The 19,757-nt window shown below is 67.9% G+C and overlaps 2 protein-coding genes across 2 annotated transcripts; both read left to right on the top strand.

Annotated features, from left to right (window-relative positions):
- The first annotated feature begins 663 nt into the window (after nt 1-663).
- SCRT1 (scratch family transcriptional repressor 1) lies at nt 664-6,623 on the top strand. The gene is made up of 2 exons (XM_025450788.3): nt 664-1,161; nt 3,146-6,623. Exons 1-2 carry the CDS (start codon nt 1,047-1,049, stop codon nt 4,081-4,083), a joined length of 1,053 nt encoding a protein of 350 aa, XP_025306573.3. The 5' UTR covers nt 664-1,046; the 3' UTR covers nt 4,084-6,623.
- Nucleotides 6,624-9,961: 3,338 nt separating this feature from the next.
- On the top strand, nt 9,962-19,033 carry DGAT1 (diacylglycerol O-acyltransferase 1). Its single transcript, XM_025450767.3, is given in 18 exon segments — nt 9,962-10,153; nt 10,156-10,231; nt 14,529-14,616; nt 16,244-16,284; nt 16,365-16,450; nt 16,533-16,585; nt 16,768-16,873; nt 16,981-17,094; nt 17,198-17,272; nt 17,361-17,464; nt 17,581-17,619; nt 17,711-17,752; nt 17,828-17,872; nt 17,958-18,070; nt 18,155-18,220; nt 18,324-18,411; nt 18,491-18,553; nt 18,630-19,033. Coding segments are annotated over 18 exon segments (1,467 nt in total). The 5' UTR covers nt 9,962-10,041; the 3' UTR covers nt 18,786-19,033.
- The last annotated feature ends 724 nt before the right edge of the window (nt 19,034-19,757 follow it).

Genomic DNA, 19,757 nt, shown 5'->3' with positions numbered 1-19,757 from the left:
GACCCTGGCCGGGCCCGGTCCAGCGAAGCCATTTCCGCCGGCTTCTCCTCCCTCCCCGCCCTCCCCCTCCCTCAGCTCCCGGGCTTTAAAAGCCAGAGGCTGGGCCCGGCCGCAGGCAGAGGCGGCCGCGGGCGCAGGAGGCCGGGCCCAGGAGCTGTCCGAGCGCCGAGCCCCGCCCCCGGAGCCCCCGTCCCTCCCTCTCTCCTTCCCTCGGCCCGCCCTCCCTGCGCACCCCTCCCCCTGAGGACCCCCGCCCCCCGCTCGCCGCCGCTGCCGCCGCCGCCGCTCGCTCCGGCTGCAGAACAATAAAGCAAGCCTCCCAGAGACCCCCGCCGAGGACCCCCGCCCGGCGGCCGAGCCCCCGCGGCCCGCCCCCCGCCGCCCGCCGCGGCTGAGCGCGCCCGGTCGCTGGCCGAGGTGCTGGCCGGGCCGGCGCTGGCCGCGGTGCTGAAGCTGCTGGCGCTCCCGCCGCCGCCGCCGCCGCCGCGTTCTCCGGGCCCGGCGCCTCCACCCCCAGGGGCATGGGGGGTCGCTGACTGAGGCTCCGCCACGGCGGTGGGGGGGAGGGGAAGGGGGCCGCGGAGCCGGGCCAGCCCTGCACCCACTCGCAGCCTCCGGGCTCGGGACGGAGCCGCTCCCCCCTTCCCCACCCCCCCAACCCCCCCCCCCCGGCCTCCTCCCCCGCCTGTCCAGGGGCGGCACTGCGGGCTGGGAAGCCGGGACCAGAGGAGGGAAGGAAAGAAGGAAGGAAGGAAAGAAGGAAGGAAAGAAGGAAGGAAGGAAGCGAGGAGAAGAGAAGAGAAGAAGAGAAGAGAAGAGAAGAGAAGAGAAGGAAGGAAAAGAGGAATCCGGAGAAGCAGAGGAGGAAACGCAGGGCAGGCAGGCAGGAGGAGAGAGGACGGCACTCCAGCGGCAGCATCCAGAGGCCAGAGTGGGGACCCGTGCTGCCTCCGCCGCTCCTCGGATGGTGACGGGGCCCCGCCGCGGCCGCAGCCCCCCCGCGCCCCGGCTCCGCAGGCCCGCAGCGCCGGAGCCCCGCAGGAATCATGCCCAGGTCCTTCCTGGTCAAGAAGGTCAAACTTGACACGTTCTCCTCGGCGGACCTCGAGAGCTCCTACGGGCGCGCCCGCAGCGACCTCGGAGTGCGACTGCACGAGAAAGGTGCGAGCTGGGCTGAGGCTGGGGACGGCAAGGGACCCAGGGCAGTGCTGGAGGGGGCAGAGGACCAGAGTACTGGGGAGGCAAGAGGCAGGGGCCCCGGGAAATAGACCCGAGGAACCAGAACTAGAGGGAGAGGGAGGGTGAAGCTGGACTGTGGAGGAGGGTGGGGAGAGGGGAACGCAGAGGCAGGCCAGAGCAGGGCCACGGCCGCCGGGCAAGGAGAGTGCCAATGCGGGAGACGAGGTGGGGAACAAGGGACGGGAACAGGAAGTGCCCGAAGGTACACACCGACCCACACCCTGACCATGCGGGGACAGATGCAGTCGTACGGACACCTGGCTGATATGACAGGACCTGTCATGCGTGCAGACCCACACCCAGAAGCCTGGGCCTTCCTCGGCATCATCCTGTCTTTTTTTTGGCTAGGGTCAGGGGAGTGCTGCGAGTTCCTGGGAGTAGGCATGGGTCCAGTGGGGGCCGCCACCTGTCAGGACTAGAGTGTCAGCAGAGAAGCAGCAGTATTTCCCCTGCAGCCGGGGTCAGGCAGGAGGATGTGGGCAGGAGGGTTGTACGTAGGGAGGTCCCAAGTGCTGGAATCAGGGGGAGGCTCTTTGTGTAAGGTTGCTCAAGTTCAAGGACAACTGTTAGCATGCAGGCAAGAGGGCTGGGAGTGCCAGCGGCGGCCTGGGGTGATAGAACAAGTGTGACCTGAGCCTGTGTGTGAGCCTGTGTGCGCCCATGTGACTGCGTGCGGCCATGTGACTGTGTGCGCTTGTGTGTGACCCTGTATGAGTGTGTGCCTGCCTGTGTGCCACTACATGGGACCATGTGACTCTGAGGCCGCTGTGCACCCATGTGACTGGCGACCCTGGCTGAGAGTGTGTCCTGGGTGGCTGCATGTGTGACCCTGCATGAGTCGGTGCTGGGCTGGGATCAGCGTGCAGCCCACCCCGTTGAGGACACTCCAGGGCTGACGGTGGCTGGGAGGCTGGGTGTAACCCTGGAGAAGCCAGAGGCTGCATCGTGTGGTGTGTGCATCTGTGACTTTGAGGTTGTGAGATCCATCTTGTGCCTTGAGAACAACTGCGGTTATCGGCTTGAATGATGCTGCCTGCCTGCAGCTTGCCTCAGTGAAGGTGTCCCCTGCTGGGTGCCCTGGCACTCCCTGGTCACCCGCCCACCGGAGGCTTGGGAAGGCCCCGACAAAGGGTTAGGGCCTGGGGGGAGAGAGCTATGTGGAACAAGGGAGGGCCCAGGGGGTGCGGGATGACCGAAGGGAGTGGGCGAAGAAGTAGAGTAGATGGAGGGAGACCGGGCTGGAGCGGGAAGGGGGGTCCAGTCCAGTGAGGAAGAGGAGACACCTGGGCGGAAGGAAGGAGGTACTACCGGGTGGGAGGGGCTGCCGGAGGGAGAAGTCTTCAGGGCCCGTGGCGGGGGGGGGGGGGGGGGGGGGGGGGGGCGGCTCGGGGGCCAACGAGGGGCAGCATCCAGCTCGGGCACGAGTTCTAGGTGCCGAGGGGAAGAGCAGGTGGGAACCCCGAGAGGCAGGAGCGACGGGGTCCCTTGGTGGGCGGTCCCGGCTTTGTGCGCTGCGGGTCCGCAGTGTGTTGCATAATCAGGGAAAACTGCTGAAGTGGGGAGAACCCGAGGGGGAGGAGGGGTGGAGGAGGAAGGGCGAGGGAAGCGCCGCCCCTCCCCCCTGACCTTGAGGCTCCGCGGAAGGGGGGCAGCCGCGCCCGAGGATGCGCCTCTGTCCTCCCCCTGCGCGGGTGGGGCGGGCGGCGGGGGCGGAGCCGGGCCCGGTCTCATCTGTCCTCTCTTCTCTCCACCCCCCCTCCTCCGTGCTCCGTGCCCCGCGGTCCCCGGCCTCTTCTCCTTTGTCCTTCTTCCTGTTTGCTCCTTCCCGGACCCCGTGTGTCCCGTCCGCTGCCCGCTGCCCGCTGCCCCCTCCCTCTGTCTGCCTGTCTGTCCGCCCGGCCCCCAGGATACCTCAACGACTACGCGGGGCCCGCCTCCGTCTACGATGGCGATGCGGAGGCGGCCTTGCTCAAGGGGCCGTCCCCGGAGCCCATGTACGCCGCGGCCGTGCGCGGAGAACTGGGCCCGGCGGCCGCGGGCTCGGCACCGCCCCCCACCCCGCGCCCCGAGCTGGCCACGGCCGCGGGCGGCTACATCAACGGCGACGCGGCCGTCAGCGAGGGCTACGCGGCTGACGCCTTCTTCATCACCGACGGGCGCTCGCGCCGCAAGGCCGCCAACGCCGCCGCCCCCTCTACGGCCTCGGCGGCGGCTCCCGACGGCGACGGCGGAGGCGGGGCCGGGGCGGGCGCGCGCGGCGCGGGGTCGGGGGCCGGGGCCCGGGGCGGCGCGCGCGCGGGGGTGAGCACAGAGGCGCGCGCGGGGCCCGGGGCTGGCGGCGCGGGGGGCCGGCACGCGTGCGGCGAGTGCGGGAAGACGTACGCCACGTCGTCGAACCTGAGCCGCCACAAGCAGACGCACCGCAGCCTGGACAGTCAGCTGGCGCGGCGCTGCCCGACGTGCGGCAAGGTGTACGTGTCCATGCCGGCCATGGCCATGCACCTGCTCACGCACGACCTGCGCCACAAGTGCGGCGTGTGCGGCAAGGCCTTCTCGAGGCCCTGGCTGCTGCAAGGCCACATGCGCTCCCACACGGGCGAGAAGCCCTTCGGCTGCGCGCACTGCGGCAAGGCCTTCGCCGACCGCTCCAACCTGCGCGCTCACATGCAGACGCACTCGGCCTTCAAGCACTTCCAGTGCAAGCGCTGCAAGAAGAGCTTCGCGCTCAAGTCCTATCTCAACAAGCACTACGAGTCTGCATGCTTCAAGGGCGGCGCTGGCGGCGGCGGCCCCGCGGCCCAGGCGCCCGCCGCCTCGCCGCAGCTCGGTCCCGTGCAGGCCTAGGGCGGCGGTGCCAACGCCAGCCCAGCCGGTCGGCTCTCAGCAATACGGGCCCCCAGGGAAGTCTCCGCCAGCGCCCAGGCGGAGGGGCCGGAGGGCGGGCCCCTCCTCACAGCAATAGAGGGAGGGGGCCCGGCCCCGCCCCGCCCGCCGGGGGCCTTGTCGGCCCCTTCAAGCAATAGGGTCCTGAGGGGAGACCCACCCCGACCCCCCTCCCTTCCCCTCCAGGGTGCCCCAGGCTTTTTCCCAGCAATAGGGTCGAGGAGACCCCGAACCGAACCTCATCTCCGAGTTAGGTCTCTGAAGACCGGGGTGGGGTGAGGTGGGGAGCACCCCCCTCCCTCCTCTGCGCCCCTGGGTCGTGTCGCAGAGACTCAGGTCTTCCCCACCCCTTTCCAAGCCTTCCAAGGGCCAGGCCTGCGGCCTAGACGTCCGGGGAGCAGGCGGGGGGAGGAGCGGGAGGGGGTCCTGCGGAGGCGGCCCTGCTCCTCGGCCTCCGCGGAGCCCCGGGGGTGACAGACGCGTTGGGGACGGGAGAGAGGCGGGCGGCGGCACCCTCTCCCTCGGGGCCGCTCCGGGGCCTGGGTCCCCGCCGCCCCGCTCTCCCGCCCTCGCATCCTCGCATCCTCTGCCAAATCCGAATTCTTCCAGCCCAGCGTCCCGGGCTCTGTCCTTCATAACGAATAATAATGACGCATATCGAATCGCATGGACTTATCCGACCTCCTCAGATCCCAGCGCCCCCGCCCCGGGCCCCCCCCCCCTCGTCCCCGGGCCCTCGGTGCGGGAGGCCGGAGCCCGGCCCGGCAGGCAGGCCTGGGCACGGCCCATCACACACCTCTCTGTATTCGCTTTGCGGGTAAAGCCCCCTGGGGGGGTTGCGGATGCGTCGGGTTTCTTTCTTTCTGTATTTGTACGTTTTATTTATGAACGGATTGCACTCGGGTCGGGGAAGGGGCGCTGAGGCCCCCATCCTTCCCGCCGACGCCGGGGGCTCGGGACGTCCGGGGTTACCTTCCCCGCCCCCTGGGCCCCGCCCCCACTCGGTTGCCAACTTTCGCCCGTCTATGCCAAAGCCTCGGCGGCGACCCCGCCCCAAGGGCCCGCCCCATTGGCCGCCGCCTTTGTGACGTCACTGCATGCAGCCCCACCCCCTCCCGTCCCTTCCCGGGGCTGCCCGCTTCCTGTCCCTTAGTTAGTCCGACGCCGACTATAGAGCAATAATGCGCACTGCATGCGAAGCTGCCGCCGCCTCTAGAGTTACTGAGAATCAGGTATCCCCCTGCCCTACCCACCCCATAGGCCCCTAGATCAGGGACATTGCGCGGGGCCGGACGCGCAGACTTTCTTTCCCCCTCCTCCCTCCCCCCCACGGCAGAGCCCTGCGGGTGTAACGGCTCCAGGGGCAGGGGCAGGGCGGTTGCGCCCGAGACCCCTCCTTCAGTCATCCATCACCCACCGACGGACTGTTCATTGGGCACCTACCATGTGCCAGGCCCGCTGCAGAGTCGGCCAGAGATGCAGCGACCTGCGGGGGGTGCATGTGGGTGACAGGGGTCCAGCAGGTTTGGGTGGGCCAAGGAGGGCTGCATCTGCAGAGAAAGGCCTGGTCCCTAGACCCAGCCCTGCATCCCCCTTACCTCTTCCCCGCCCCAGCCAGGGGCCAGTGCTGGGTGCAACTGGGTTCGACCTTTGACTTGCACCTGGCGTTCTCAGCTCAGGTGGCACAGACCCAGGGCCCCAAGGCCCAGCATGAGCAGGGCCACCCATACCACCAACTCTCAGTCCTTCCATCTCCTGGCCTCCCGGGCTCTGCTGTGTGGGGCCAGGACCGCAGGCCAGACAAAAGGTGCACGCTGGAGTGTATGGCCTGGTCAGCCCCAACCCACTGGGCACCAAGCTGCTACCCAGCTGCACCTGCCGGAGCAGACTGAGGGCCCAGCCCAGCAGGGCCCATATCCAAAACCCTCTATACCACAGCCCCGTGTCCACACAGCTCCCAAGCAGGGGCCTGCCCTCCTGTGCTGGGCACACCCGCATGCACACGCACACACAGGCGCCCCGCCGCACCCCCACATGCCTGTCTACCTACCTAAGGAGAAGGCCAGAGGGCCATGGGCCGGCCAGGGCTCCCGCTTCTCCCTACACCCCGCCGCCGTGGAAAGCCATGGGCCCCCTCCCGCCCCCATAACTAAGCAGCACAATAACCGACTTAGCGAATTCAGGTAGAAGGAACGTTTAGGTAGCACCTATTTTGTACTGATTCTACGAGTAGGGCCCGAGATGCGGGGGCCCTCGGGTGGGGGTTGCGGCCGCCGGCCTGCCCCGCCCCCACCCCCGCCTGAGCCCCGTCGCCTTGTACATACTCCCACCCGGAACAGGCCGGGATTTTTACTCGGGCCGCGCCCCTCTTCCGCCCCCGTTTGGGGCTGGGCCGGCCGGACAGACGGACGGACGGACAGACCTCCTTCCTAAGCACAATAGCACCAGCTCCCCGGAGCGCCGCACCTCCACGAGGAGAATAAATGCCACTCTTGATAGAACTTGGAGTGTCGGGTTGATGTCTGCAGCGCTGGGCCTACAGGGGCGCTGGGATGTCGGAGGGCCGTCTGTCCAGTCCTGCTGCGTCCTGGGGGGGCTGGTGCAGGCCGGGCGCTGGCAATGGCAGCCTGCCCATGCAGCCCCGGGGGCAGCTCACTGCCTGTGTCAGGCGTGCCAGTGTCCCTTCTCAGGAGAGGGCTGTCTTCATCCTGCCAGGAGGGCCGGCTTGGCAGGCTGAGGCGTGGGAGGACTCCCCTGAAAGCAAAGCAGCTGGCATTTGTCCAGTGGCAGGTTAATCCACCCTGTGCAGGAGCTGAGGGAGCCAAAGGTCTCCTGCCTGAGGTCAGGCCCAGCCCAGAAATGACCTAGACTCACCTGAGTTGGTACAGCAGGGCCTGCAGACCTCTGGCCTACTTTCCCTGCAGGGGATCCTGCTGCCCCTTGGGCCTGACGGCCACCAATGAGCCCTCCTCAATGCCAGTGGAAAAAAGGGGGACAGCAGGGGGTGCAAGATCTAGCCCCTTCCTGCTCCGTGCTGCCCACATCCTGACCCCCGCAGTGTGAGGAGGCCTCCAGGGACAGCTGACCCATGCTGGTTCTGGGGAGGTGCCACTCAGGGGACAGAGAGGCTTCCACAGCCACTCACAGCTCTTGAGCTCTAGACAGGATGAACCAAACTGAGGTGAGGGGCAGGACTGGGCTGGTCAGGGGCAGCCCGGGGACAGGGTCACCTGCCCTAGCAATGCCTTCTGATACCCAGGTAGGCAGGTATGAGCTGAGGGGCCTAGAGTCTTTGGAGACATGCCGTCAAACCAGGTCATCCCAGAGCAAGCTGTGTGAACCCTGGCAGGAGACAGGTCTGCCCAGACTTCATCAAGGTGGACGGCCCAGGAGCCTGAGCTGCAAGAGGTAAGCCTGTAGGCTGCTCAGGGTGGGGCTCAGGTGGAGGTGGGCGCCCTCTTTGGGGAGCACTAGGAGCCTGTGGAAACCTCTGGAGTGAAAGCCACTGCTCCGGGGAGAGGTCAATGTCCTGGACCTTTCACTGTCCCCAGGCTGGGGATGGCTTCGTAGGAAGAATCAGCCCCAGGGAGGACAGCTTACCCGAGACCCGCCTTTGACAGCAGCCCTTCCCCACTACTCCAACCGCCACGCCCCCGAAGTCACACCCGGGGGAGTGTCCAGGCCGGAGGAGCGCTCCTCCCTTGCCAGCTCCTGGGTGTGGACCAGAGGTCTCTGCTTCTGCAGGCCCCCGAGGGGCCCTGGGGTGGAAGGGCGGGACCTGCCTCCCCGGGCCTGTCCCTCAGTCCCCATAATCTCCACGGACAGGACCCTGCATCCCGAGCCGGGTCTGCCCGCTGGCCCCTCTTTTTGGGCGCCTGCCGGCGAGGCCCAGCCTCTGGCCCCTGCGCAGGTGCGGCGCGGGCAGGGGAATGGCCCTCTCGCGCCCGGGTCGCCAGGCACCCCGTCTCCGGCGAGCCTCCCCCTCTCCCGAGGTGACTGGGGCCGCGGGGAGGGGGGAGGGAGCCCCCGCGTGGCCTCCCGAGGCCCCGCCCACGCGGCGCAGGCCCCGCCCCGGCGCCGAGGCTCCTCCTCATCTGTGTTCGGGCAGCCCGCGCCTGCCCCGCGCCTGCCCCGCGCCTGCCCCGCGCCTCGCTGTCCGGCTCCCCGCGCACCCGCTCAGCGCCCGAGCTTCGACGGCCCGGCCGGGGGCCCCGCGGGGCTGCTCCTCCCGGTGGTGCCTCGTCCACTCCAGTCGCTTCACTCCTGCTGTCACTTGCCAAAGAACGGCTTGGAGCCGGTCGTGCACGCGGGCAGCCGCTTCCAGCCTCACGGTTCCCGCTTCCTGGCCGCTGCGCTCGGCCGAGGCCGACCGGGAGCCTGAGTCCTCAGTCTTCCCCGACAGCCGGGGCGGGCCCCGTGGCTCTGGGCTCCGCACTGGAAGGACGGCGCAGCCAGAGGGCACGCGGAGACCGTGGGCGCGCGTGGCAGCGCTCCCGGGGCACACTCCTACGCTGCGGGCGCCCGCGAGGACACCCCTTTGTTCACCTTCGCTCGGGATCGGCATTCGGCAAGGCCTAGCGCAGCCTGGCGCAGGCCAGCTCGTGCACAGGCCCCGAGGTCTGCAGGACTGGATGGGAGAGCAGGTCGGCAGCGTAGGCACGTGGGAGGGGCTCTCCTGCCCAGGCCCGCAGCCCCTGGGGTGGGTCACTGGAAGACACGGCCCGGTAGCCCCAGCCTGCCAGGTACGGATGGCGGGCTATCAGTCCCCGATGGCCCAGTGGCAATAGGGACGTGTCACCGAGGGCCCAGACACTGTGATGAAGGCGGTGGCCAGTCCGCACGAAGACGCCACTAACCTCAGGCCGACACTCTTGGTATATTTGCTTCTAGAGAGGCGCTCTTCTTGGCCTTGCTCACCTCGGGCATGAATGGCTAATGGAGTTTTGCTGCTGGGTAAACCTGGCTGAGCCCCCAGGAAAGCCTCGCACCCCGAAATCCAGGATGCTCACACTCCAAGCCCCACACACAGATGCGTGTTAAGCTAAGGTGGGAGGGAGGCGCACTTGCCACCTCGCAGTCGTGCGAGAAACGGGAGCCGCTAGGTCTCCAGGCTCCCCAGGCCCTGGCAAAACTAGCCTGGGTGGAAAGGATGGCGGCCCCGCAAGCCTGCGTAAGGGGCCACCCGGGGAGGGGAGTCCTTGTCCCCGCGGGGCCCGGGGCTGTGGAGCCACCGGGCAGGGCGGGCGTCCCAGGGACCGGGGCCTGGGACTCTGTCCTGCTCCATCTTTCGGTCTGGCGCTTGTGTGGACAACCTCAGCTGAGGAAAAGCAGGTGCTAACTAGAGGGCTCCCCGACGTGCGCTCGGGGCCCACACGCTGGGTGGGGCAGAAGGCGAGTCCCGCGCCCTGGCCCGGCGGACGCTAACCCGGGAGGCCCCTCGGAAATGATTACGCCCCGGGCTCCGCGCCTGGCTGAGCAATGGCGCAACCCTGCGTTTCCAGAGGGATGAGCAGCAGGGAAGCGGCCGGGGGAGCTCCGCGGAGGCGCCGGGGCCCGCGGGGAGGAGGCTGCGTCACGGGCCGCACGCCCCGAACCCCGTCCTCCCGGCGTCCCGGGCGACCCCGGCTCCCAGCGTGCCGCGCGCGGGGCGACCACGACTCCCAGCGTGCCCCGCGCGTCCGCGGACTACAAATAGGCGCGCGCCGCGCCAGTGAGCGGCTCCCAGAGCAACGCGCCCGCGCTCCCGGACGGCCCGGAGGGCGCGCGCTGATTGGCGGCCCGGGCCAGCGCGCGGGCTACGGCGGCCGGCAGGGGGCGGTGGCGGCCGTTGGCCGAGGGGCTGGAGGCGGGGCCGCGGGCCTTGGGTGCTGCGAGCCCGGCGGGCCACGACTCTGCCGGGACAGGGTGCGGATTGAGGCCATGGGCGACCGCGGCGGCGCGGGCGGCTCCCGGCGCCGGAGGACGGGCTCGCGGCCCTCGAGCCAGAGCGGCGGCGGGCCTGCGGCGGCGGAAGAGGAGGTGCGGGCCGCGGCCCCGGGGGCGACGGGCCGGCCGCCGACAAGGACGAGAGCCGCGGCTCCGACGCGGGCGGCAGCCACTGGGACCTGAGGTAGCGAGGCGCCTCTCCCTCAGCGCCGACCCCTGTCCGGGGCCCTCGGAGTGCCCGGGCGCTCCCCGACTGGGCGTGGGCAGGTGTGCCCTGGGCCCCGCGGGGGAACTGAGGCACGGACCGGAGAGCCACCTGCCAAGGTCACCAGGTGGAAGCGCCCCGCCTCCAGACGCCCCTCCGCGCAGCCCGGGGGCGCCCGGCCCAGCCCCCGTGCGCTAGGAGAGGAGGCCGGGGAGGCCCTCGGGGGCTTGCTGGGGCGGCTGCCCGCGGCCCGGGTCGGCAGCCTGAGCGGTGGTCTGGTCCTGCACGCCGTCCCCAGAGTTGTGTTCATGGGGGCCCCTCCTTCAACCCAGAGCTTGGCTGGCCCGGGGCCCTGCTTATGTTAGCAGAAGTGTCCTCTTGCGGGGCAGAATCGGGCTCTGGCGGTGCCCACAGGTGGGGCAGCCTGTGTAGCTGGGGGGCTGGCAGGCAGGCGTGGGGAGCTGGTCGAGCTGATGGGCGGACTTGGCCGGGTCAGGGCTCCCTCCTGGAAGCTGGCTCCACGGCCTCCCTCTGCCACCTCCAGCCTCGTCCTCCCGCTGCTGACCTCCGCTCCTGCCCAGGGGTCCTCCGGGCCTTTGGCGTGGGGAGTGCCTTTGGGGCTACAGGTTAGCACGGAGGAAGTGGGCAGTTGGTCAGTGTGCCTGCCAGGATCTGCTGTCTCGGTAGGAAGAGAGGCTTTCTTCACCATGGCGAGGGGGGGGGTGAGGGCAGCTGGGGTCCGTGCCCTCGGGGTGCTCACAGTCCACCTGGAGATAAGGTAATCTCAGCACTGAGGAGCGTGGGCAAAGGTCAAGCCCAGAGTCTGCAGGTGCCGCAGGCGCCGCTGTGCGGAGGAGGAGGAGGAGGAGGAGGAGGAGGAGGAGGAGGAGGAGGAGGAGGAGGAGGAGGAGGTCTGCGGGCCAGTGAGGGAGGCTGCGAAGTCCCCGCTGCTAACTGCCGTCCAGGAGGCAGGGGCATGGCTAGCACCATCTCATCCAGGGGTGGCAGGACTTGTCTTTTTATTTATTTATTTATTTATTTATTTTTTATTTTTTTAGGACTTGTCTTTTGTGTAAGATGGGGGGCGCTGGCTTTGGGCCCAGTGGCCACTGCGGGACAGGCTCCTCCCGCCTCCACAGGGCCAGGTGTCGGGAAGCCTCACCTGTGCTCCTGATAGCTGGGCTGAGCCAGTGCAGCCCTGTCTCCCCAAACTCAAGGTCGACCCCCAGGAGGAGGATCTGGAGATGGCAGGGATGGCGGGGATTAGGGATTACACCCCTCCTGGTCCCCAGGCCAGGCAGGCCTTCCCGAGCCTTCCATTTCCCCATTCCTCCTTACTCCCCGGCCCGGGCCTCCTCCCCTCCCTACACTTCCTGCTCACCTGGGCCTGGGCAGGTGGGTCAGGCCTTGGGTGTGTCCCAGACAAGGTGTGGCCATGGGGCGGGAAGGAGGGGGCGCCGCACACAGCGCCCTGTCCCGGGGCATGTGGCCCTTGGTTCATGGGCACTCCAGGCAGAGCCTTCTGGGTGCAGGGTCCCCCCCAGGGTGTCTGTTCCTGGGTCTGAGCATGTGGAGGGCCCACCTCCTCACCTTGTATCCCAGGAGTCAGCTCAGAGGCTGGGTGAAGGAAGTGCTGACAGGGTGGCAGCGGGGAGGACAGCCGGCCCTGGAGCTGGACCCTGAGGTCCCCAGGTGTGACCCTCACTGGGGGCTGTGTCCCTGGGCGAACTTTGGCAAGCCTAACTCTCCCCGTGCACCTACCTCCCAAAGGGGATGTGACGGATGTGACACATGTAATGAGTTACGATGACCGTGCTGGCTGGGTGGACCTGGGGAGCAAGTGTGGGACGGCTGCAGGGCACAGGGGTGTGGGTGGCTGCTGGTAGCAGGGGAGAGGGCAAGGCCAGCTGTCTGCCCTCTGGTCCACTGTGGGCCGTACCGGCAGGGCTGGACCTTGTGGGCTTTGGTGGGTGGTGGGCTTCCTCCCCTGGGTCTCTGACCTGTGGGGAAGTGGGGTGCCTGGGGTTGGGGTGGGAGGAGCTCCATGGAGGGCCTGGGGAGTGGGGGTGGGCAGGTTGGGGAGCCCTCGAGAGCTGGACAGAGCCTCACGGCAGGGATCTGAACACGTTTTTATGATGTTGTTTGGTGTCAGATTTGGAAAATGATACCCCTTCCCCAGCCCTGTTTTCTTCTTAGAGATGGCTGAAAATAAAGCCAGCGTGGTCTTGGCGGCCCAAAGGGGACAAGGGGTCACATTGTCCTGAAACGTTCGCTGGATGGATGTTGACGTGCAGATGGGGGTGGCCCTGGGATGGCTCCAGTGAAAGCGAATGGGCTTACACTTGGCAGAGGGTCTGGCCCGGGGACAGGCTCAGAGACTGCTCTCTGGGCAGTGGGGCCTTGACCTCTGCTCGCCTCACAGAAAGGCAGGCGCAGAGACTCAGGGAGAAGAGGGCCTCAGTGGTCTTACCGCAAGGCCCAGGACAGACAGACCTGGGAGCTGGACACGAGGAGGCCAGGCCTGTGGCCGGGATAGGCTGGTGGGCCGGGCGCAGCGCGGGCCTTGCCTCCACCCTGGCTATGGGGTGCCGGGGAGCATCGCAGCCTTCCCAGCCCCTCCCTCCCAGTGGGGCCGTCTGGGTGTTGACCACAGCCGTAGCAAGGCTGGCCACTGAGGCAGGGTCAGCCCTGAGAGACATCTGCTACGGGGCCCCCGCTGTGTCCTCCTGAGTCCGCTTGTCCTGCCTGGGTGCCTCACGAGGGGGAGACGTGCGTACACAGGAGGGGAGGGGAGGCCCAGGGCTCCCGTCTTACAACACTGGAGGCCTTGCTCAATGCTGTGTGGGGCTTCCTGGTGGCACGGCAGCCGGGGTGGGTAGGGCAGGCTGAGCGCCCCAGGGGCTGGGCTGCGGCTAGGCTATGGGTAGCCCTGGCCACCCTGTGGCCCTTCTTTTTTTTTTTTTTTTAAGATTTTATTTATTGGGATCCCTGGGTTTTGGGTTTGGCGCCTGCCTTTGGCCCAGGGCGCGATCCTGGAGACCCGGGATCAAATCCCACGTTGGGCTCCTGGTGCATGGAGCCTGCTTCTCCCTCTGCCTGTGTCTCTGCCTCTCTCTCTCTCTCTCTCTGTGACTATCATAAATAAATAAAAAAATAAAAAAAAAGATTTTATTTATTTATGAAAGACACAGTGAGAGAGGCAGAGACACAGGCAGAGGGAGAAGCAGGCTACATGCAGGGAGCCCGACGTGGGACTTGATCCTGGCACTCCAGGATCAGGCCCTGAATCAAAGACAGACGCTCAACCGCTGAACCACCCAGGCGTCCCTCCCAGTGGCCCTTCTGCTACCTGTGTCACCCTGAGGATCGGGCGGGGATGTGCGGGCCGCTTCTGCTTCCCCTTCCCCATCAGGTGGGAGCTCTCCTGGGTGGGCTCTGAGGTCGCTTCTTCCTGCTTCTGCGGGGACCTCACCGCCATCAGGCCCCTCTTGCCTCTTCGGCCGGGGCAGGAGCACAGTACTTACCCTGTGGTTGAACTGGGCCGGATTCCGCTCTTTTAGAAACAGTTGGAGGCTACGGGAGCGTATGAGGCCCGGGCCCCTGCTCCCAAGGCGCATGTGCGTGTCCAGGTGCTCAGCTGGCCCAGGGCCCCGCGCCCACTCAGAGCTGCATGGGCCCAGCATGGGGAGGAGGTGGTTTGAGGTGGGGGCCCCTCGGGGCGCTGGGTGGCAGGGTGGGCTGATGAGCAAGGCAGGTCCAGGCGCTGCTTCCACGTCTGCAGCTGCAGAATCGTGGGCTGGGCCTGTGGCTCCCGGAGTCTGACGCCCCCTGTAGCCATTGCGCATGGTGGCGCCAGGGGCCTCTGGGGAGCGCGGATGGGCTCTTGGCCTGCGGTGCTCCAGCTCCCTGTCGCCCTGGGCTGGGCAGGGCCAGCTGTCCTCCTGTCCTGGAAGGACAGGCTTCTGGGTGGTCCTGAGGGCTTGGTCCTACCTGGCCCCCCTGTGATTGTGGAAGGGGAGTAGGACGTGTGGGCGGGAGAGTGGGCAGGGTGGGCCTGCTGGGCTACAGTAGATGACAGTTGCCCTGTGGGAGGGGCTGGGGTCCGGCCCAAGGCTGGCTGCTGAGGGGCTGGACTTGGCTGGGCCCCTGGGCTCGCGGGGCGGGGGGTGAACCCACACCTGGTCCTGGCCCGGGGTTCTCACCGCCCGGGGGACAGGGGGAGCCCACGCTGCTCCGCTGGTGCCTGCTGGTGAGTGTCTGTCTCCCGCCCTACCAGGTGCCACCGCCTGCAAGATTCTTTGTTCAGCTCTGACAGTGGCTTTAACAACTACCGTGGGATCCTGAATTGGTGTGTGGTGATGCTGGTGAGTAGGCTGGTGTCTGGAGCAGGTGTCCCTGTGGCAGCTGGGGCCATGGCCCGAGGCTGGCCTTTGCCTGGGCACAGGCTCTGCCCTTGGGGGAAGGCGCCAGAGCTTTGGTGTCCGGGCTGCGTGGGCGAGAGGTTGTGGCGGTGGTCCCTGCATGGGCCACACGCCTCTCCTCCGTGTTGAATCCCAGAAACAGCAGGTGTGGGTGGTCTTGGGGTCCAGAAAGAGTCTCTTCTGTTCCGAGGGATCCTCGTGGGCTGGGGTCCCTGGCAGGCCTGGTCGGGGGGAGCAGGGGCAGGCTGACGGCTCTTGGGCTCAGCCTGGCAGCTCCGGGCTCCGACAGCGCACTCGGCCTCGGCTCTAGGTGCCCCTCTGTGTCCACCTCCGTGGGTGGCCTGGCTGCGGCCCCGGCCTGCTGGCACCTTGGGTGGGGCTGCGCTCGTGGCCAGGGAGCAGCCCGCAGGGTGGGGCAGGGGGCAAGGGCCTTGGGCCCAGTCCCTGCTGCGCAGGCTGATGTGGCCAGAGGCCTTTGACCCTTTCCTGACATCAGCACCTCTGTCTTGGGTGCGGCTTGTGGTTATTGCTCCTGGCACACCCACATCCTCCTGTCATGGCTCCCTGCTCCGCGGAGCGGTTTGGTGGGCGGGAAGCTGGCTGGGCAAGGGGACAGTGGCTCCAACACCTGCCCGACCCTCAGATGTGTCCTTGGACCCTGGAGGCCTTCCGCATGGGCCCCGCTTGTAGAGGCAGCCACGGAGGGCAGGCCCTGGGCCACTTGGCAGCACTGCCTGTTCCCTGCAACCCTTTGGGCCTGCCTGGCCCTTGGCCCAGCCCCAGAACCTTTCCCCTGCTCTGCTCCCTTACCGCGCCCCTGCTGGACGGGATGTGCACCCCGGGGCCGGGGCTGTGCTGCGCTCCCTCCACCAGCGGGGCCCACCAGCAGCTCTGGCTCCTGCCTGCTGTGGGCTCTAGGAGGGGCCACCACCGGGCGTGGTGGCGGCACATCTGTGCCCCGCAGGAGGTTGGCCCATGTGGCTGGGGGAGGGCGGGCTCCTGTGTCTCTCTGCGCGTCACCTCCTTGTGAAGCCTTCCCTGACCACCCAGGTAAGGGATCCCAGCAGTGTCCCCTGGCCAGCATCACTATTCCACAGAGTGTGCCGCAAGCCCTGCTCAGGGCTTGAGTTGAGAGCACCCGGCAGGGCCTGTGCTCTCTGGGGTGGAGCAGGAGACCCTCGGACCTGCAGAGGGAAGCCATTCCCCAGCCCCGGGCCAGACTCAGGAGCCCATCTTGCTGGGGCCGCGCTGGGGCCATGGGCCCGGGCTCGGAGAGTGGAAGAGGGCAGTCTGGCCTCAGCTGCCTAGCCCCCAGGACTGGTCAGCTTCTCCCCACTCCCCGGGGTGTGGGACATCCTGGGGCCTCGGGGCCCTGGCCCGCTGCTAGGGAACAGGTCATCTGTGCTGCTGGTGTTGGGGTGATGGGGGCACTGCTGCAGGACTTCTTGTCCCCGCAGTGGTGTGGGGTGAGGTGGACACCCAGGGCTCTTGCCCCTCCGGGTGCTGAGAGGAGCTGGGGGGCAGCCTGTGACCAGGGCTAATGGGGCTGTGCCCTTCCTCTCTCTTGCAGATCTTGAGCAATGCACGGTTATTTTTAGAAAACCTCATCAAGTGAGTGTCCTCCCCAGGGCCCCGGCCCCGCCCCTGAGGCCCCTCCCCACCTGCTCAGGCCCTCATCCCCTGGTCCCCAGGTACGGCATCCTGGTGGATCCCATCCAGGTGGTGTCTCTGTTTCTGAAGGACCCCTACAGCTGGCCCGCCTTGTGTCTGGTTATTGGTGAGCTGGGCGCCAAGGAAGCCCTCGGGTGGGGAGGGCCAGGGGTGAGCTGCTCCTGAACCTGGGGCACTTCTGTCCTCAGTGGCCAATGTCTTTGCTGTGGCTGCGTTCCAGGTGGAGAAGCGCCTGGCGGTGGTAAGCAGTGCCGGGGTCCCCTGTCCCGCCCAGAGGTCAGCTCCCCTCGCTGGGCCTACGGTTCAGGCTGCGAGTAGCTCTCCTGGGAGGGGCTGTGCCGCAGGCCTGGCGGCCCTCCCCCGGGGGGCCCTTGGCCGAGGGAGTGGGCGCACTGGTTGAGCACTGTGCTCCCCCCATCCCAGGGTGCCCTGACGGAGCAGGCTGGGCTGCTGCTGCACGTGCTCAACCTGGCCACCATCCTCTGCTTCCCGGCAGCCGTGGCCTTGCTGCTCGAGTCCATCACGCCAGGTGCGCCGCGTCCTTCACCCCAGCCCGCCCCAGGGGCCTGCAGGAGAGACCCCGGCCTCCTGTGGGCCGTGTGGGAGGGCTGTGGCCTGAGCCTGCCTCTCCCACAGTGGGCTCCGTGCTGGCTCTGATGGTGTACACCATCCTCTTCCTCAAGCTCTTCTCCTACCGGGACGTCAACCTGTGGTGCCGAGAGCGGAGGGCACGGGCCAAGGCCAAGGCTGGTGAGCAGCTGCCCGGGGTTGGGGCCTCGGCGCTTGGGTCACCGGCCACGGGGGTCCAGACCTGGGCCACAGCCAGGCCTCACCGCCCCTCGCTTGCCTGTAGCTCCCGCAGGTAAGAAGGCCAACGGGGGAACTGCCCAGCGCATGGTGAGCTACCCGGACAACCTGACCTACCGAGGTGAGGCCCTCCCGGGGCCACGGCAGCGGGGGGCGGCCCTGAGCCGGATGGGCACTGGCCTCACTCCCGCCCTCACTCCCTCCCGCAGACCTGTACTACTTCCTGTTTGCCCCTACTCTGTGCTATGAGCTCAACTTTCCCCGCTCTCCCCGCATCCGAAAGCGCTTCCTGCTGCGGAGGCTCCTTGAGATGGTGAGGACGAAGGCTGGCTGGGGGGGCTTGGGGGCTGCTAGTTGCTGGGGGGTTTGGGGCGGGCCAGTGGCTAGGGGCCGGGGCCTTAGCTTGGTGTTCTCTGCTTCCTCCCTCAGCTGTTTTTGACTCAGCTGCAGGTGGGGTTGATCCAGCAGGTACTTGGGGCGGGGCGGGGCGGCGGGGGCGGGAGGGGCGGGCGGGGTGCGCTTCCTAGCCAGGGAGCTGACACTGTGCCCTCCCCTGCAGTGGATGGTCCCCACCATCCAGAACTCCATGAAGCCTTTCAAGGTGAGTGGTGGGGTTCTCCCGGGGCGGGGGGCGCGGCGGCCGGGGCGCGGGGCCAGCTGAGCTCTGTCTCTGCAGGATATGGATTACTCCCGCATCATCGAGCGCCTCCTGAAGCTGGCGGTGAGCGGCGGGGCGGGGCGGGGCGGGGCGGGGCGGGGCGGGGCGGGGGCGTGCTCTGCAACCTGGCACCTGCCTCCCCCTGCAGGTCCCCAATCACCTAATCTGGCTCATCTTCTTCTACTGGTTCTTCCACTCGTGCATGAACGCCGTGGCCGAGCTCATGCAGTTCGGAGACCGGGAATTCTACCGGGACTGGTGGTGGGTGGCCGGGGCCTGGCGTGCCGGGGGCGGGGCCTGGGCGGGGCCGGGCCCGCTCCGTCACTCGCTGCTCCCAACCCCCAGGAACTCGGAGTCTGTCACCTACTTCTGGCAGAACTGGAACATCCCGGTGCACAAGTGGTGCCTCAGGTGGGCGTGGGCAGGTGTGCGGTGGGCGGGAGGCCGGGGCAGGGGCCGGGGTTGGGGCCGGAGTCGGAGCCAGGCACCCGTCCCACGGCCCCTCCCTCCGCAGGCACTTCTACAAGCCCATGCTCCGACGGGGCAGCAGCAAGTGGGTGGCCAGGACTGGGGTATTCTTCGCCTCCGCCTTCTTCCACGAGGTGAGCGCTCTGCGGGCCCCCTGCCTCGTCCCTGGGCGGTGTGGCTGAGCGCGGCTGATGCCCTGTCACCCCGTTGCAGTACCTGGTGAGCATCCCGCTGCACATGTTCCGCCTCTGGGCCTTCACGGGCATGATGGCTCAGGTGAGCGTTCCTCCCCAGGCCCCCCCGCCCCGCCCCCGGGTCCCTGTGGCCAGCTGATCTCCGCCCGTGTCTCCAGATCCCACTGGCCTGGATAGTGAGCCGCTTCTTCCAGGGCAACTATGGCAACGCAGCTGTGTGGCTGACACTCATCATCGGGCAGCCGGTGGCCGTGCTCATGTACGTCCACGACTACTATGTGCTCCACTATGAGGCTCCCGTGGTGGGGGCCTGAGCTGCCCCGGCTGGTCCTCATGGCCACCTCCTCACCTCACTGCCCAAGGCCAGAGCCAGCCCCCACCTGCGTGCTGGGGAGGGAGGCTGGCTCTCCACTGCCTCCTACCAGCCCCCAGAAGGCCTCTCTGCCCCTATGGGGCTCCCTCCTGCCCCACTCAGGGAATGGCAGACCGGGCACAGGCCAGGGCCCAGGGACCTGTGCCAATCTGCCCAGGGGTTGAGGGAATCAATAAAGTGCTGTCCAGAGTGGTTGCCCTCAGCCTGCTGGGGTTGTGGGGTGCTAGTGGCGCTCTCGGGAGAGGGTCTGCGTCCCGCTGGCCCTGTCAGTGCCCACACCTCCTGGGGGTGCCATGTCCCGGGAGGCAGCCACGGTGACTGATGGAGGCCCGCTCCTCCCCGCACCCCCCACCGCCCAGCAAGGCTCAGCTGAGGTCCCACATCCTGTCCTGTCCCCGCCCCTGTCAATCTCGAATGTGTGTGCGTGTGGGGTGGGAGAGCGGCTCGGAGCTGCGTGTCCCTGTGCTGGGGCCTCGGCAGGGGCCCCAAGGACCAGGACCAGCTGCTGGCTGGTAGGGCCGCGTGCCTGGGGCCGTCCCTGGGCTGTGGGGTCACAGCAGTGGCCCATGGACCCTCGGGCATGCTCTGGGTCTCCTGGATGAGGCAGGTGGCCTGGCCAGCCCCTGACCTGGTGTCCCTCAGGAGCACACACGCATCCTCTGCCCCTGCCAGGACCCCAGAGGAACCCTCAGCTCCTCTGGTTTGGGGCCTGTCCCCTCAGCTCTCCCCACCCTGGGCAGGGCAGTTCACACAGCCTCAGGATACCCCGCTCGCAGGCCCGACCACCTGCCAAGCCTGAGAGGTGGGGACAGCCTACCTCGGCCGGTGGGCTCTCTCTACTAAAGACCCTGCGGCCAAGGCAGGGGTGTGACAAGGTGCCTGGGTGGTGGCCTCAAGAGCCCTGCAGCCCCTG

The sequence above is a fragment of the Canis lupus genome, chromosome 13 (genome assembly GCF_003254725.2).
Source record: "Canis lupus dingo isolate Sandy chromosome 13, ASM325472v2, whole genome shotgun sequence".
Taxonomy (NCBI): domain Eukaryota; kingdom Metazoa; phylum Chordata; class Mammalia; order Carnivora; family Canidae; genus Canis; species Canis lupus.
The sequence above is the reverse complement of the archived record's forward strand: the minus strand, read 5'-3'. Positions and strand labels throughout refer to the sequence as shown.